Raw genomic sequence first — 16,559 nt, 5'->3', positions numbered from 1 at the left:
TTCTATCGTGGGGTCGTACTTCTCCACGAATATTCCTTGGACGAACTGCACAGTCTGCAAACAGAAGAAGAAGAAGAAAACATGTCACTCACAATACAGCTTGCCAGCTTTCAGTGGGTATGGGTCGGTCTGGATCGAGGTTGCCATGGGGACACCGACCATTAATTCAAACGGATTCGGTTACGGACTCCTGCCGATCGGGAGGAAGAGGAACGTGACCCCTTCTGGAACCGCAGGTGGACGCGGGCCGAACGGCCAGCGTACATTATTGATCACCCTCTCCTTATTACTATTCATCACAGTCACTTTCTGTGATGCTATTATTTAGCGGAAAGACTCAAAGTGCTCACAGACAGCCAGTGCTGCTTCTCAGGAGTTCAAAAGTGCATCAAAAGTCTAAGTCTGGAGAAAGCGTTTCCAGCGAAAGGACGTTACAACACGCTGAGACCAAACCGAAAACCAAGGTGGAGAAGGTTAGCTGTCCTCCACAGAGAGGATGTGTGTGTGTCCTCCGCAGAGAGGGTGTGTGTGTCCTCCACAGAGAGGATGTGTGTGTCCTCCACAGAGAGGGTGTGTGTGTCCTCCACAGAGAGGGTGTGAGTGTGTCCTCCACAGAGAGGGTGTGAGTGTGTCCTCCACAGAGAGGATGTTTGAGGGCGCTCTCGTCCGACCCTCTCTGAACCGCCCAGAAACCTGCACGTCACCCGCTGACACGACCACAGGGAATAATTAATCACCCGGAACCAATCACAGCGCAAACGGACATAAATAAACTCCGCTCGGCCAATTAAACGGCTCCCTTTCAAACTCCCGACCGTGCGGCCCAACCGACCTTAAGCCAATTAAACGGAGACTGCTGAAGGTTAAAAAAAAAACAAAAAAAAAACAAGCACCTGTAGCCATGGATACATCACTGCTAGGGGAACCAACAGGTCTGAAAGGTGAGACTGGGCGGGTCTTTTTGCCTGAAGTGACCTCACCAGCCTTCTCTACTGAATTCAGGACTCCGGCGAAAAGCGTGGCACTCGCACAGGAAAACGAACGTCCTGGCACTGCCTGCAGGGGGCGCCGGCGGGAGACGCACGTTTGAAGGCTAACGAGCCGAGGCAGGATTAATGGGAGCCGACAAAACGCTAATGTGGTTTATAGACACCCCAGATTTACTGGGCTCTGTCTGACACTATTCTGCAAAATGACTCATTTAACATCGGGAGCCTTCTTTGCTGCATCTTTATTGTCATACACGGGGTTAAACTTCTGAAAAAACAAAACAAAAAAAAACATGTAACCCTTGTCGATGAAATACATCGGTTCAGGCGGTAAGAGCAGTCATCTGGCAGTCGGGGAGTGTGTCTGAACACACGTTGAGGCATCCCTGAGTAAGACACCTAACCCCTAAATGCTCCTGACGAACTGGTTGGTGCCTCGCAAGGCAGCCAATCGCCGTTGGTGCGTGAGTGTATGTGTGAATGGGGAGAATATATTCTATGCTATACAAATGCCAACTATTTACCATTTACAGAACAACGCTATGGCATGGGGCTTCGAAGAGGTCCTGCTGATAGAACCTTACATATTCTAGTCTCTCAAAAGCAGACGTGCGTTCTTGACCACGTGTGGGAGGAACCTTCTGGAACACCTCCCAGTGAAAGAGGAAAGAGGAAAGAGCCTTAAATGGGCCACTGCGCACTGGCGGGTTGGGACACAGGGTTATTTGGGACTCGCAAATTCCCAAAGTACACCTTCGGTGAACAGACTGGGGGGGAATGTCTCCCAACAGAACACGTCAAATCCTCACTCCTGATTTGTGAACAATAGAATCTGGGTGTATGGGAAAATAGATACGTTTTTTTCCCCCACAAAAGAGTGTGAACGGGATATCAAGCTCGTTCGTGACTCAAACTCAGGACAACAGAAAAAGGCTGCTTGACAGATGCACTCGGTCGAAAGGAAAGGAATCGTATTCAAGGCAGAACACCTGGGGGCAGACGAGATCACACCGGATCAGAGCTGACCCTGGATCGGTTCTTCAGGACCGGGTCAGGTCTCGGGCCGGCTGCGCTGTAATCGGATCACGTGGAATAAACCTGTTTTTGAGCTGGATTAGGCCGCCAAGTGGATCTGCCCGTGTCGCTGCAGGTGAGGTCACCTGACCACAGTCACCGCTGAGCTGCGCTGCCATGGGAACGGGCGACGTCATCAGACTCCAGAGTCCACACTGCTACAGTCGCGGGACTGCGTTTCAATGGGCTTTAAGAAGGGACAGCTTTGGGGATAGGACCAGAGTGACGAATGGTTGGACACTTCACCAATCTCTAGCGGGATCCACCCATTCGCCGACTGAACTAATATAAATAAAAACGAGACACGATGAACGCAATGAACTAAAATTTCCTTCTGTGCAGGAACCCAACTTCATACCCTAATTTTAACCTGTGCGTATCGGTGCCACAGACAGGAACACAGCTGAACTGCAGCAACATCAGTGTGCGACCAGTCTGCATGACTAACACAAATACGAACAGTCTGTACAAACAGAAATGCAGAAATGTACCCACAGTAACCACCTGCACGGTTTCTGTCTCCCACGACTGGCCGTGTTCCTGCGCTTGTACAGGACGTGTAGACAAACATCTCTTTGTAACGCGAGCCACTTTGTATTTCCACAATTGGATTTAAATCATCAAACAACATTACCAGGAGAACAAAAGCAGAGCGGTGAGGGGGAAGTTGGGCAGCCTCTCCAATGACACAGAGACAGGATCAAAGCCAGCGCAACCTGCATGTAGATGAGCCTGCTGCTGCTGCTCACACAGAGAGCAGAACCCACTGTCTGAGCCACTCCAGCACGTATCTCACACACACACACACACACACACACACACACACACACACACACACACACACACACCTTATTACACACACACACACACACACACACACACATACACACCTTATTATACACACACACACACACACACACACACAGACACACACACACACACACAGACACACACACACACTTTATTACACACACACACACCTTATTACACACACAAACACACACCTCATTACACACACACACACATTACACACACACACACACACCTCATTACACATACACACACCTTATTACACACACACACACGCATACACACACACACACACACACCTTATTACACACACACACACACCTTATTACACACCTCATTTTACACACACACACACACACACACACACCTTATTACACACACACACAAACACACACACACCTCATTAGACACACACACACACCTTATTACACACACACATACACACACACACACACACACACACCTCATTAAACACACACACACACCTTATTACACACACACACACACAGCTTATTACACTCACGCACATACATTGGAACACACACACACACAGGAGCACACACACACACACACACATGCATGTACACAATTACAAATGCACAAACACACATGCACACATATGCAGACATGTGCACACACACACACACACACACAAGCACAGGAGTGTGTCTGAACACACTGTATGTATGTGCGTGTCAGCGAGAGAGATGCATAATAAGAATACATTCATAATAATAAGCACTTTCCACATAACCCACAGGAGTAAGACCAAGGTAATAACAAAGCAGTTGAAATACAAAGGAAGCACACTGCAGGACATGGACGCCAACAATCAAGGCCATAAAAATAAATGAAAAGTTATTGAAAAAATTACAATAAAAATGACATGCTCTTAAAAACACTATATGCACACTATATGGGGGGGGGGGGGGGGGGGGGGACACACTAAAAAAACAAAAACAAGCTGGTACACCTGGTATGAAATGTAAAAGTTACGAGGAAAGAATTAAGACACTTAATCTATCCAGGCTCAGAAAAGAGAGAATGGGGGGATTTTAATGAGGTCTGTAAACTCCCACAGGGGATTAACAAAGTGAACTACACTGGATATTTCAGGATCCGTCAGCAGAACAAGCGGGTACAGGTGGGAATGCGATCTGTTAATGCGGTCTGTTAATGAGCATTCGTTAACGCGCGGAGCCGTGTGATTGGTCACACAGCAGAATGTACCAGGCAAGATTAATAGAGCACGGGAAAGTATCTGGTTCCGAAACAAATGATCCATTACTGTCTGAACCCAGGTCTGCTGGGGCCTGGTGCTGCCTTGGGTACCCTAAAACGTCAGTCCTGAGGGGGAATACTGTCTGCTGGGGTCTTTAATTTAAGTTGAACATTGGCTCAAGTCAACACACCTAATTTTCAAGTCCTACTCGGGCAGCTGGTTGATAAGAAAGTGAAGGAACCAGCAGGAACGAGCGAGAACCAGTGAGAACCAGCCGGAAGCAGCAGGAACCAGCAGGAACCAGCGAGAACCAGTGAGAACCAGCCGGAAGCAGCAGGAACCAGTGAGAACCAGCCGGAACCAGCAGGAACCAGCGAGAACCAGCAAGAACCAGCGAGAACCAGCGAGAACCAGTGAGAACCAGCCGGAAGCAGCAGGAACCAGCAGGAACCAGCGAGAACCAGCGAGAACCAGTGAGAACCAGCCGGAACCAGCAGGAACCAGCGAGAACCAGTGAGAACCAGCCGGAGGCAGGCAGGAACCAGTGAGAACCAGTGAGAACCAGTGAGAACCAGCAGGAACCAGCAGGAACCAGCAGACTCTGCAGCCCTCCGGGGCCTGAGCTGATGAGGTCCTGTGGACCGCAGGTGAACGAGCAGCCTGGACGGTCAGAAAGGCCTGTAATGTACGTCTTCATTGTACGTCGCTCTGGATAAGAGCGTCTGCTAAATGCCATGTAATGTAATGTAATGTAATGCGTGACTGGGGTTTCTCATGCTCGTGTCCGATTACGGATCACCAGTGCATCTCCTCCAAGAGAACCAAACCGAAGCCACCCCCTGCTCTATCCAGGCCCCCCCCCGCTCAGAACCTTTCCCCGGGGTTACGGTTGTGGACGGGGCAGGAAAAACGGGAGAGAACGGGAAGGTCGTCATTAAAGTTAGCACTCCTCCAGCTCAGGAGAACGCTGTTCTGTATCAGCATTCCGCCATCGTCACGGCACCACCGATTAGATTAAACCAGGAAGTGATCGCACAACGTTCTCCTTAACCGCCCCCGTCCAACAGCCACGCGCACAGCATGGCACACAAACCGCCATGGCGGACAGGGCCCTGGCCAACAGCCCGTCCGCTGAAGTGACAGACAGTATGTGGGAGGGCCACCGTTTTCCAGATGACCAGCTCAAGTATTCAGCCGGGCAGAAATGACATTCGTCCCTTCTCAAACCCCCCCCCCCCTCCCCCCCATTTGCGAAAGTTACATCAGAACTCTTCCTCGCTTGGATTTCGCCAGATCAGGCTCAAGCTGACTGCACGGAACGGAGTTTGAGTGATTACAACGTTTATTCCGTCCAACAGAAAACACAGCACTCCCCCCCCCCCCCCCACCGTTCCAACAAAACCCTCTTGGCAAATGCAGCTATTCTTTAAAAGGTGCTGTGGTCTCCGTGCCATGTTCGCAGTTACGCAACGTTCACACTGACGCGTTTCCTTAGCGACAAGCCACCCACATTCCTGCATCTCTATCTTAGAACCGGCCAAGAGCAAATCCCCACCCACCCACCCCCCCCCACCCCCTCTGCAAATCAGCATTTTAATCTTCAAAGTCACATTTGGCAATTAAGTCCAATCAGTTTAATTAGTGAGTCAGGGGGTAGTCTCCTCGGCCCTGCGATAGCACAGCTCTGATTTATGACTACAGCTTCTGAAGGCGGGTTACAGCCCTAGCCTGAACACAAGAAAATGGAGATGGGAGAGATGGGTGATGGATTTCACTGAAATCAGCTTTTTTTTTTTTTGTTGTGAGCGTTGGACTGAGAGCTCGTCAGAAGCGAACGCAGCCGGTGAAACGCTCGAGCGGGAGAGACATCGGAGAGCCTCAGCACCAGCTGTCTCCGGGGGTCTGTGACACAGGGGCGAGTCGGGACTGCGTCAGGACCGCCAAGGTGTCCAGGAAACGCACAACAGGAAGCGCGGGTCGAGGTTCGGCGTCGCAGGTCACTTGACAAACCGCCTCATGTGTTATTTAGGCCCTGCTTGCCTGTAGCACATATACAAGGAGAGGAAGCGTTACCTGCATTGTAGTAACAGTTTATCTTAATCCAGTGGGTTACACTGCTAAAAAGTTTTTAGTCGTTTAAATACACTCCCCCCTCTCAAGTAGATAATATTAATTTGTTTCAAGTTTGCTTGACAAGTGAATTTTTCTTATCCTATTGCAGGGGTTGGCAAGTACATTCATCCTCAAACCAATTTTGTTTTCGGCAAATGATTGACGGGCCACCTACATTTAATTAATGGCAATTACATTTAAATATATTAGCGTGATTACACGGCCATACCTTATGCGATAACGCATCCACCTTCTTCTTTGTTTCAAACGAACTTATACCCTTCCATAACCTCCTTTCAATGCAGGAGGTTGCTACATTGAAACGACAACAACGGTCATTTCGCCAGGCTCCACTCAAGGGTGCGTTAGTTTGAGCGGTTGAGCCAACCGTCCGATAGTTCCAATCTAAAAATGGCTGAAGAAGTTGTTGTCGTTCGTAAATAAACGGATTGCTTCTATTTACGAACGAGCTCTGAAATCAGAGGGCGCATCTTTCATTCCACCCTGCCCGCATTCAACATGGGCGTTTTAGCTTCAATAAAGCAAGTTACCCTTTTAAAGCACGGAACAGCTTCGAAACCCAAGGTTGCGAAATCAACGGATGTAACTTATCCCGTACAACAAAATGTGAAACTCATAAGCGTAAGTTAACCACATACCTCAAACAGAAATCGAACTAGCTACGGGTGGGAATAAAGCATGGGAAATCTGACGAGGGTCCCTCGCTCAAAAATGCTATCTCTCTACCGGGTTTCAGGACTGCAGACTATGATTGAGCTACCCTAACTCGTACTTAAGTTAATGATCTACCAGAGCCACCAAGCACTATATTTTATTTTGAACGTGATTGTAAACCAACGCTACCAAGAAAAAAGTTAGGTGATGCGTTGCAATACTTTACCTTGATAATGCCACCTAAAATGCAGCGAATGGCACAGAATTTTCTTTAACTTACAATTACACTCTATAACTAAAGACAGCCAACTAGCCTAGCTGAAAAATACACAAGAATGGATAATATCTCACCACTATTACAATAGAGACAACGCCCACCATCATGTCACTTTCGGGACAACGCTCACCATTGCTCGACTTCAGGGACAACGCTCATCATCGCACGACTTCGGGGACAACACTCACCATCGCGCGACTTTAGGGACAGTGCTGACAAACAATTACTATAGGGACAACTCTGATGACCGCGATTACAATCGGGACAACACAGGCCCCGATTACTACAGGGACAACTCATGACCACTGTATTACTATTGGGACAACTCTCACCACTATTAAAGTACGGACACTGCTCAAAATATAAGACTTGTTCAGATAGAGTTATTATTTGTTTTTCAGCAGTGTGTAGCCTAGATTAGGGATCCTGCAGACGGCGCATTTCAGTGAATGCGTCCTTGGGAGGCTGGAGGCAAGCCTGACTGTTAATCACATCTGTGCATGTGTGTGTGTGTCTGTGTGTGTGCGTGTGTGTGCGTGTGTGTGTGTGTGTGTGTGTGTGGGGGGGGGGTCGTGGTGCTCTGTGGTTCTAGGCTCTAGTCGTTGCCTAGCGACTGGGGGGTATACCATCCAGTGGGCAGCGAGGCTCTCGCACACACATGCACACACATACACACACATGCACACACATGCACACACATGCACACACACACACACACACACACACACACACACACACACACACACACACACACACACTTTGCAGCGTAACCAGGGCCAGATTGTTCATGCGTAGTGAACTCTGCTGTCCAGTGTAGGCAGATACACATCCTCCACGCTCCGCCTCGCTCCGCTAACGGGCCCAGAGCACTTCCTGTTAACGGTCACCCGTGCCCGAGATTTCCATGGGATCCGCGTCAATTCCAAACGCGCAATTACACAATGGGAATCAGTTTGTGCAGGAAACAACACACGGAGCCAAACAGTAATGAAACTCAACACCGTCTCAAATTGGCAAGCAATACCTCTCCAGCATGCATCACAACAGGAGCACACTATCAGAAACTGAGGTTGGTGATGTCATAATGCCATGTGACAGGCCGGGGGAGGGGGTGGAGAGTAAGCCAGTCTTAGTGCAGGGTATTTCCACGGTAACTGACGTTACCGCTGGATATTTGGGTGGTAAAGCCACAAACAGACACATAAGTGACTGATAAGTATCATTTCCTCCAGAGGGTTATAGGTCAGTCTCTTGCGTCGCTGTATCGGACTTTACCACGCAAGTATCCTGCAGTTGTTGTTGATGTTGCGCAGTGGCCCCCGGGCCCCCAGGAGCCACTGGCAAGCCATCTCGACGGGACCACAGCACAAAACGTCCGCCGCAGCCAGAGAGAGCCAAGCCAGACCTCCTCCGTGCCTCTGCCGCGGTGGAGAACCGCCAACACTTCAGCTTCCCTCTGTGCTGAAGCCCCACCCTCTGCACTGAAGCCCCGCCCTCTGTGCTGCAGCCCCGCCCTCCTCTGCGGGGTCACGTGACGTGGCGGGAGCACTTACCAGAGCGGACTTGCCGACCCCTCCCGAGCCCAGGACCACCAGCTTGTATTCACGCATCCTGCTCAGCTTCTGAGATCAACCTGCAGGGACACAGAGAGAGAGAGACGGGCGTCAAACCCAACAGTACCTCACACGCCGGCTACAGCTATTCAGCGGACACTTATATTCAAAGCCACTTACAGTTGATTAGACTAAGCAGGGGACAATCCCCCCCTGGAGCAATGTGGGGGTTAAGGGCCTTGCTCAAGGGCCCAACAGCTGCGCGGATATTATCGTGGCTCCACTGGGGCCACCAACCTTCCAAGTCCCAGTCGAACTCACTCACACTCACTCACTCACACTCACACTCACACTCACACTCACACTCACACACTCTCACACTCTCACACACTCTCACACACTCTCACACACTCTCACACACTCTCACACACTCTCACACACTCTCACACTCACAGCTCGGCTCCCAATCTACCTGGCTCCTCTCTCCGCGGCTCTGCCCGTTTGATGCCGGCAGTAATTAATTCTGTGCGCACAGAAAGGTGGCGGTGGTGGTGTGGGAGGAGAAAGGTCTGAATTAAGCAGGCCGCTCCTCGCTTGCTTTGAGTGTGACCCCGAAAACCGACCGCAGCATCAAAGAGATCAAAGAGAGGGAGGGAGAGAGGGAGAGAGAGAGAGAGAGCGAATGAGTGAGGGAAACTGAGAATGAGAGTGAATAAGTGAGTGAGAGATAAAGTAAGGGTGAGTGAGAGAGAGAGTGAGTGATAGTGAGGGGGGAGAGAGAGAGGGGGAAACTGAGAATGAGTGAATGAGTGAGTGAGTGAGAGATAGAGAATGGGTAAGTGAGAGAGGGTGGGAGGGAGAGAGTGAGAGTAAGAGAGTGAACAAGTGAGTGAAAATGAGAATGAATGAGTGAGAGAGATAAAGTAAGGGTGAGTGAGCGAGAGTGTGGGTGAGTGAGCGAGAGTGTGAGTGAGTGAGTGAGTGAGAGAGAGAGAGAGAGAGAGGGAGAGAAAGAGAGAGAGAGAGGGAGAGAGGGAAAGTCAGCCTCAGTCAGAGGGCCACTTCCTGCACAGTGGGGGCCGCTGGGTGTGGTGAGGGAGTGAGATTCAGGAACAGAGGAACACACCCAGAGCGCAGAACCACACAGAACCACACAGAACCACACAGAGCGCAGAACCACACACAGAACCACACACACAGAGCGCAGAGCCACACAGAACCTCACAGAACCACACACACAGAGCGCAGAGCCACACACACAGAACCACACACACAGAACTGCGCAGAGCCACACACACAGAGCCAGAGGAGTCCCTCAGAGCGGGTCTACATCTGCAAGCACGCGGGCCTACGTTCAGTTCCAGCTACACCGAGTGAAATGTGGGGGGCAGTTAACGACAGATTTAGGACGAAAGAGGTGCCCCTACCACCCTATCACCATCGCCCTCTCTCCTCTGTGTTAATGTGAAGACGTTTACGCTCTTGTTTAACAGGGTTTTCGTGGCTATCAGCGCTCAGGACAGCCAGTGCTCCTGGATTAATCCACGCCTCGCTCACAGCTGATAAGAGACACTGAGTGTCCGCTTTGTCAGCCCGATAACCGCAGTGAACCGCAGAGCCTCCGCTGAACGGCACAAAGACCGGGACAAGATATGAATTATACAACAGGGCAGGTGTTCAACAAGGAGCCGAAAAGGTTGAGTCTTCCTTGAAAGATGAAAATAATTCTACAATTCTGGTTTAATCCATAATCTAAAACAGTGATCATCAAATCTGGACCTCGAGTGCAAATCCGGCCCTGGCTTTCCAATCCCAGGTGATCGGCTGAACAATTAGTGCTACTGATCGGCCAAGTCGTCACACCTGACTCGCAGGTAAAGTACCAGCAGCTCCAGGACCCCTTAAGGCCGCGATTTGACGACCCCTGACCCTAAAACCGAGCGCTTCGTTGCTGAACAGAACCGCAGCGGTCCGTTTCCACGGGCACGGCGGAAGCCTGCCGCTCACATGACTGCGGTTCTGATGATGTCACCGCAGTGTAAGCGCACCGCAGGTCCACCCAGGGAACACACGACCACGCCCGGCCTACGCCCCACAACCTACGTTTTTTCCGCAGTTCAGCGGAGAGAGCGCGGACTCCGCACCCTCAACAGCTGCAGACACGCCCCGTCCTCCCACGGTTCTGTTACGCGCACCCAAGGTCAAAGGTGAAACGCCAGAAGCACGCCAGAGACAAAATAAATTTACGAGCTGTTGCAGAGCAGACAGGCCTCAACGCCAAAGTGGAGAAACTACGGACGAGGCGATATCAAGATCATTCATGCAAATGAGAAAATCAAGCGCCTCTGAAATACAGAAACTCGAGACGTTTTATCTCGGGGAACCATGCGAGTGAATCTCTGGTTGTGTAAATCAGTCGCACACAATGAGGACTGTCGGTCGTTGTGGCCGGGGGGGGGGGCGACGTGCGTGTCATCCCGCGCGTGAACAAGGGGAAGAGGCCGCACCGCTTCCTCCCCCTGACGGAGAGCGGGCCCCCAGGCCTCGCTCGGGGAAAAGGTCAGGCATTCACGGCCAGGCGGGGAGAGAGAGATTCCTTTGTGCACAGATGTTAGGGAAACGCACCCCCCCCCCCCCCCCTCCCTCTCTCTCTCTCTCTCTCTCCGCATTGGCACCTTCCACTCCTCGGCACAAAGCCTTTCGGGGGGAGGCGACGGGGGGCGCGTGTCGGCCCCCGGGGCGTGTGAAGACGGGGGAGCCCTTCATCCGCACAAAGCACAGCCCGCACAATGAAGGGCCTGAATGCACATGTGTACGATGCAAATGCAGCCCCGAGGAGCTCGGCTTTGTGGGAAATGTAGGCCAGCTGACGGACGGAGGTGCTCGGGCTTTGTGGGAAATGCAGGCCAGCTCGTAGACTGGGGCGCCCTGGGCTCAGGCACCGTTTGAAAGTTAAATCTGGTTTGGATTCCCCAGGGTCTAATTCGGCTACTCGTAAGACCACTGCATCCAGGCACTTAGTGTTTGAGGGGGTGAGAAGTCCTGGGGGGGGGGTCACATGGTTCTGAGTAAACCGCATCGGCCGCCCCTGTCTGGGTGTTTCTGGGTGGTTCTGGTTTCCTGGCTTATGCGAGGACTAAACTTCCCTTTTCGACTCCCCTGTTACTTCTTCAAGTGAAGGCTTGGCACGGCGCCCACTGTCACAGATGTCACAAAACACAGAAACGGCTTGTGCGTGGAAAACTGATAAAAACAAATGTCTTTGGCTCATGTTGTAAAATCTCTTTGTAGTTTTTTTTTGCATTTTCTTTCTCCCCCGAAGGGAACAAACATCACCGTCTCAGAGGGCAGAGCAGGCAGTGGAGCAGAGTGCTCAGTGGCGGTTAGTGACCCGGGTCCTGGGAGGGGTTCAGTTGTCACGCTGAACGCCTACAGTATAGCCTCGCCTGAACAACGCTCAGTATCTAAGCACGAAGCTGGAGCAGGCTTCTAACATCACAGCACTCCTGCTCCAGCCATGGAGCAGTCTCCTGTGGGCCTGCAGAGTGAGGCAGGCCAGTGCTGGAGAAGTCTCCTGTGGGCCTGCAGAGTGAGGCAGGCCAGCGCTGGAGCAGTCTCCTGTGGGCCTGCAGAGTGAGGCAGGCCAGCCCTGGAGCAGTCTCCTGTGGGCCTGCAGAGTGAGGCAGGCCAGCCCTGGAGCAGTCTCCTGTGGGCCTGCAGAGTGAGGCAGGCCAGCGCTGGAGCAGTCTCCTGTGGGCCCTGCAGAGTGAGGCAGGCCAGACCTGGAGCAGTCTCCTGTGGGCCTTCAGAGTGAGCCAGGCCAGGCCTGGATGCACACAGTCACCCTCTGTTATTCAGAATGTGTAAAACTGCCCAGGCAGGACAATCTACACAAGGTAATGCGCGTGTACAGAAACACACAGACATACAAAGTAAACACAGAAGCGCACACACGCACAGTGACACACACACACACACACACACACACACACACACAGCAGCAGCTTCTCTCCTCTCCGCCAAGCGTTTTCTCCGCCAGCGTTCCCCTTACCCAGCTCTGCCCTCCTCCCTCACTCCCTCCATTCATCCCTCCATCCCTGCTCTCCCAGAGCGGAAGTGCTAATTATGCCGGACCCTGTAGGGGGGGTTGGGGGGGGGGGGGGACTTGGCGGTAGCTAAGATCAGAACCGCCACGCTGTCAGGAAGTCAGCAGAAGCCAAGCGGAGCGGAGCCTCCCCACCCTCTTCACCGGCCCTCATCCGGAGCGATTAACCCTTCCTCCTCCTCCTCCTCCTCCTCCTCCTCCTCCGCTCCGAGAGGGTTAACCCCACCCCCTTAATCACAGGCTGCGGGACCGTTCTCGCAGCTGTTCCGGCCCAGGTGAACCCGGCCGCCCGCCAAACTCGTAACGCCGCAAACAAACATTGCTAGGCAACGGCGGGGCGCTCCCGGCGTGACGCCGGGCGAAGACGCCAGGTCATCAGGGCGGGCCGGTGAAGGAGCCAAGCGAACGAGTCGCGATTACACGCCACCACATCTCAAACTGCCCCCGCTGGCACTCAAACCACCCCCGCTGGCACTCAAACTGCCCCTGCTGGCACTCAAACCACCCCCGCTGGCACTCAAACTACCCCTGTGTGCCCAACACCAGGCTCAGCTCAGGCTACGAGCATCAGCATGAATACCACCCCCACCCCCGCTCCAACCACCTGCCGGTTTCCTAATGAACATTTCATTCACACTTCATAGCACAGGCACTTACGCGTTGCCGTGCAGTAACTGTGGATCGACACCCTCCCCCCCCTCCGCCTAGTGGCTTACGCACCTTCATTCGGCGTTAACGCGGAAACGCATCATCGCCGCCGAATCACGGCTCCGCCTCTCCTCGCCAAAGCCAATCAGCCGCTCCCCCTTTTCCCCAATACGCACCCCGCCGCCACGGCAACATGCTTTACAGCTGCCGTCCCGCTGCAGCCCGGGCCGGTGACAGGGGCCTCAAACCGGGGCCCGCCGAATCACTCATCTCCTTCACGGCCGTTCCGGTTGCTTCTACGCGTCTGGACGCAGGTTAATAAAGCGCAGAGTCAGGACTGTGAAGCTGAATTATTTACTCGGCCGGCCCGGTAATTTAACAGCGAGTACAGAGGCGTGTTGATGCAGCGATGGCCAGGATATTGACGGATAAATCACACACACAGAGGTTATGAGAGCTGATGTGGGGGGTCTCGGATTCATATATCGGCCCCCGCGGGGTCCAGAGCCCGCACAGAACGGGCAGGAGGGCCTCGGATATCAGCGGAGGACAGAGGATTTGGCAGGGGGGTTAAGGAGCCCCCCCCCCACCTCCCCTCCCCTCCAGACCAGAGCCTAATGAAATGTAAGACCCACTGTAATACAAGATGACAGGAACAGGCCATTCAGCTAAAGCCAAGCTGGCTTCTCACCCAGAGTCTGGAGCCCGTCCAGCACTGCGTCAAGCCCGGGGCCCGAGGGTCTCGGCCTGCACACAGGGGCCGGGCCCCGGCCTCCTTAGCGGAGGTGCAGGGCAGACGCTGCGGCGCAGCCCTGCTCACCTCTCCTGCGCTAAATGGCTAACTGCTCAGGCGGGGCTTAGGATAGGCTAACGGTATGCTAACTCCACGCAGGGCTAAGCACAGGCTAACAGTATGCTAACTCCACGCAGGGCTAAGTCGCGGCTAACGGTATGCTAACTCCAGGCAGGGCTAAGGCCCGGCTAACGGTATGCTAACTCCAGGCAGGGCTAAGTCCTGGCTAACAGTATGCTAACTCCAGGCAGAGCTAAGCACAGGCTAACGGTATGCTAACTCCAGGCAGGGCTAAGACAAATGAAGGCTTTACTGTACACACCATCGCAAGTGCTGACGAGAAAACGACGTGGGGCGAAAGAAACGGAACTACATAAAACAACGAGTCGCACAAATCTCTTCCTTATTACGCGCACACTGCTCGGACACAAACACAGATCACTCCCCTGCCACCCCGAGCCAATCCACTCGGCACGAGTTTCTGTTCCTCTGCAGTTCTATGAAGTGATACATTTATAGCTCAATCTCCAGATAATCTTTAACTAACCTGGCAGTGATTCCTCCCTTTATGGCAGTTCACCAACCACTCTGATTATCTGTGGACACTACAATTGTCCTGGTTTAGTCTTTCCCAACCCACAACCCAGCACACTGAAGGCAGAATTATGCACTGAACCGAATACGCTTATAAGATTTATATCACTCACTTCATTTTCATTTTCACAAGAGATAAATATTAATATTTGGGGAAAGGCAAGATGGAACAGTACCCATTATCCAGAGAGAGTGAATATCGATTTGAATGCAAATGTAACAATACGTCCTTCCCGGCTTTGAGAACGACAAATGATTTTTGTGAAATTGAAAACGTCTGAGCCATCAGCGTCTGTTCATGCACGGGCAGCAGCCCCAGGGCGTGGTGATTATCGCTGTCATCGCCATCATTACCACCGGTGTCATTAAAGATCCCATGACACTCTTCGCAAAGAGCAGGGGGGGTTCCCCGGTGTCCTGGCTAAATTCCCAGCCCTGGCTCCTTCAACCTGCCACCTAATCATCCCCTAATTCAATTGGCAGAAACTTTCAATTGTTTTTTTTTTTCCCCTCTACACCTCAGCTGGTGTGTGGTGAGTGTTCTGGTACAAAATGGCCGCCGTTGCATCACCCAGGTAGGTGCTCCACATTGGTGGTGGTTGAGACGAGTTTCCTCCTCATCACCGCAAAGCGCTTTGAATGTCTAGAAAAGGGCAATATAAATGCAATGATCCATCTGTCTATCGATCGATCGATCACATTGGCTAAAATGAGGCGTTAGCCCCGAGCCACAATGACATCCAATGGCCTTGCTGAACGATGGCAAGAGGTGGAGGAGGCGTGTTGCGGTTTAAGGTCACCGCTCAATACACTTCCATTACTGGAGGTGCAGCCAGAGGAACGTACGGTGCACCTACGCGCTTCATCACTGTGAATTATGAATGAGCCAATCGACAGGCCGCCGGTTGTAACGACTCTTCTCTCCCGCAGCGTAACTGCGTGCGGGAGGTCGACCGACCGTTTAGGGACCGGCCGCTAAGCCAGGATTGGCCCGGCGAACTACGGCAGGCCACACGACTGGCCCCCGAGCGTGACTGACAGACAGGGCAGCCAATCGGCATCTCCCAGGAAGACGCGACGTGCCCTCGGCTCGCGTCGTGTGAAACTGGGTCAGTTTCGATTGGACACGCGATAAACGCCGGCTGAAAACAAACACCAGCCGGCGTATGTTAACCTCCGGGGCCAAACCTGTTCTGAACCTGCTTTAGCGGGCCGGGCCGGGCCGAGCACGTGTCCAATTACGCTGAAGACGATCTCCTCCGTTCTGAACTGAGAGAAGCGGGAAGCGTTCAGCACTCTTCACAACGGCCGCATTCGTATTCCGCCGACGTGCGCGCCTGTCGTAGCGCCGAGAGAGAGGAGGCGCGGCGAGAGGAACTCCAATCTGCCGGCTGTTCCTGCCGTGCGGCTGGCAGAGCCTCTCTCCCTCGCCTCGACGCGCGGGCCGATAAGAGAGAGCCGCGTAACGGAGCGGGCCGCGCCGTCCACTCCTGGAGTGCGCTGTGGAATGTGCCGCTGTGTTTACACCGTCCCCGATTCACCGCCGCGCCGCGCCGGGTCAGACAACGCAGCTCAATTCTGCTCCTCGACAATTCTGCTCTGGTGCTCAATTCTGCTCCTCGACAATTCTGCTCTGGGGCTCAATTCTGCTCCTCGACAATTCTGCTCTGGGGCTCAATTCTGCTCCTCGACAATTCTGCTCTGGGG

The 16,559-nt window shown here is 52.7% G+C and overlaps 1 protein-coding gene across 1 annotated transcript in view; it reads right to left on the bottom strand.

Moving 5' to 3' along the window:
- The window catches only part of LOC133118877 (ras-related protein Rap-1b-like), a 38,872-nt gene that overhangs the window by 9,175 nt on the left and 13,138 nt on the right, over positions 1-16,559 (bottom strand). Inside the window, exons 2-3 of the mRNA XM_061229132.1 lie at positions 8,713-8,792; positions 1-54 (exon numbers count right to left, since the gene is read on the bottom strand). The exon at positions 1-54 is cut by the window's left edge and continues 15 nt beyond it. Coding sequence (XP_061085116.1) covers positions 1-54; positions 8,713-8,769 — 111 coding nt within the window. The 5' untranslated portion in view covers positions 8,770-8,792. The remainder of the gene's footprint in view (positions 55-8,712; positions 8,793-16,559) is intronic.

This window comes from Conger conger, chromosome 19, assembly GCF_963514075.1.
Source record: "Conger conger chromosome 19, fConCon1.1, whole genome shotgun sequence".
Classification (NCBI taxonomy): Eukaryota; Metazoa; Chordata; class Actinopteri; order Anguilliformes; family Congridae; genus Conger; species Conger conger.
The sequence above is the reverse complement of the archived record's forward strand: the minus strand, read 5'-3'. Positions and strand labels throughout refer to the sequence as shown.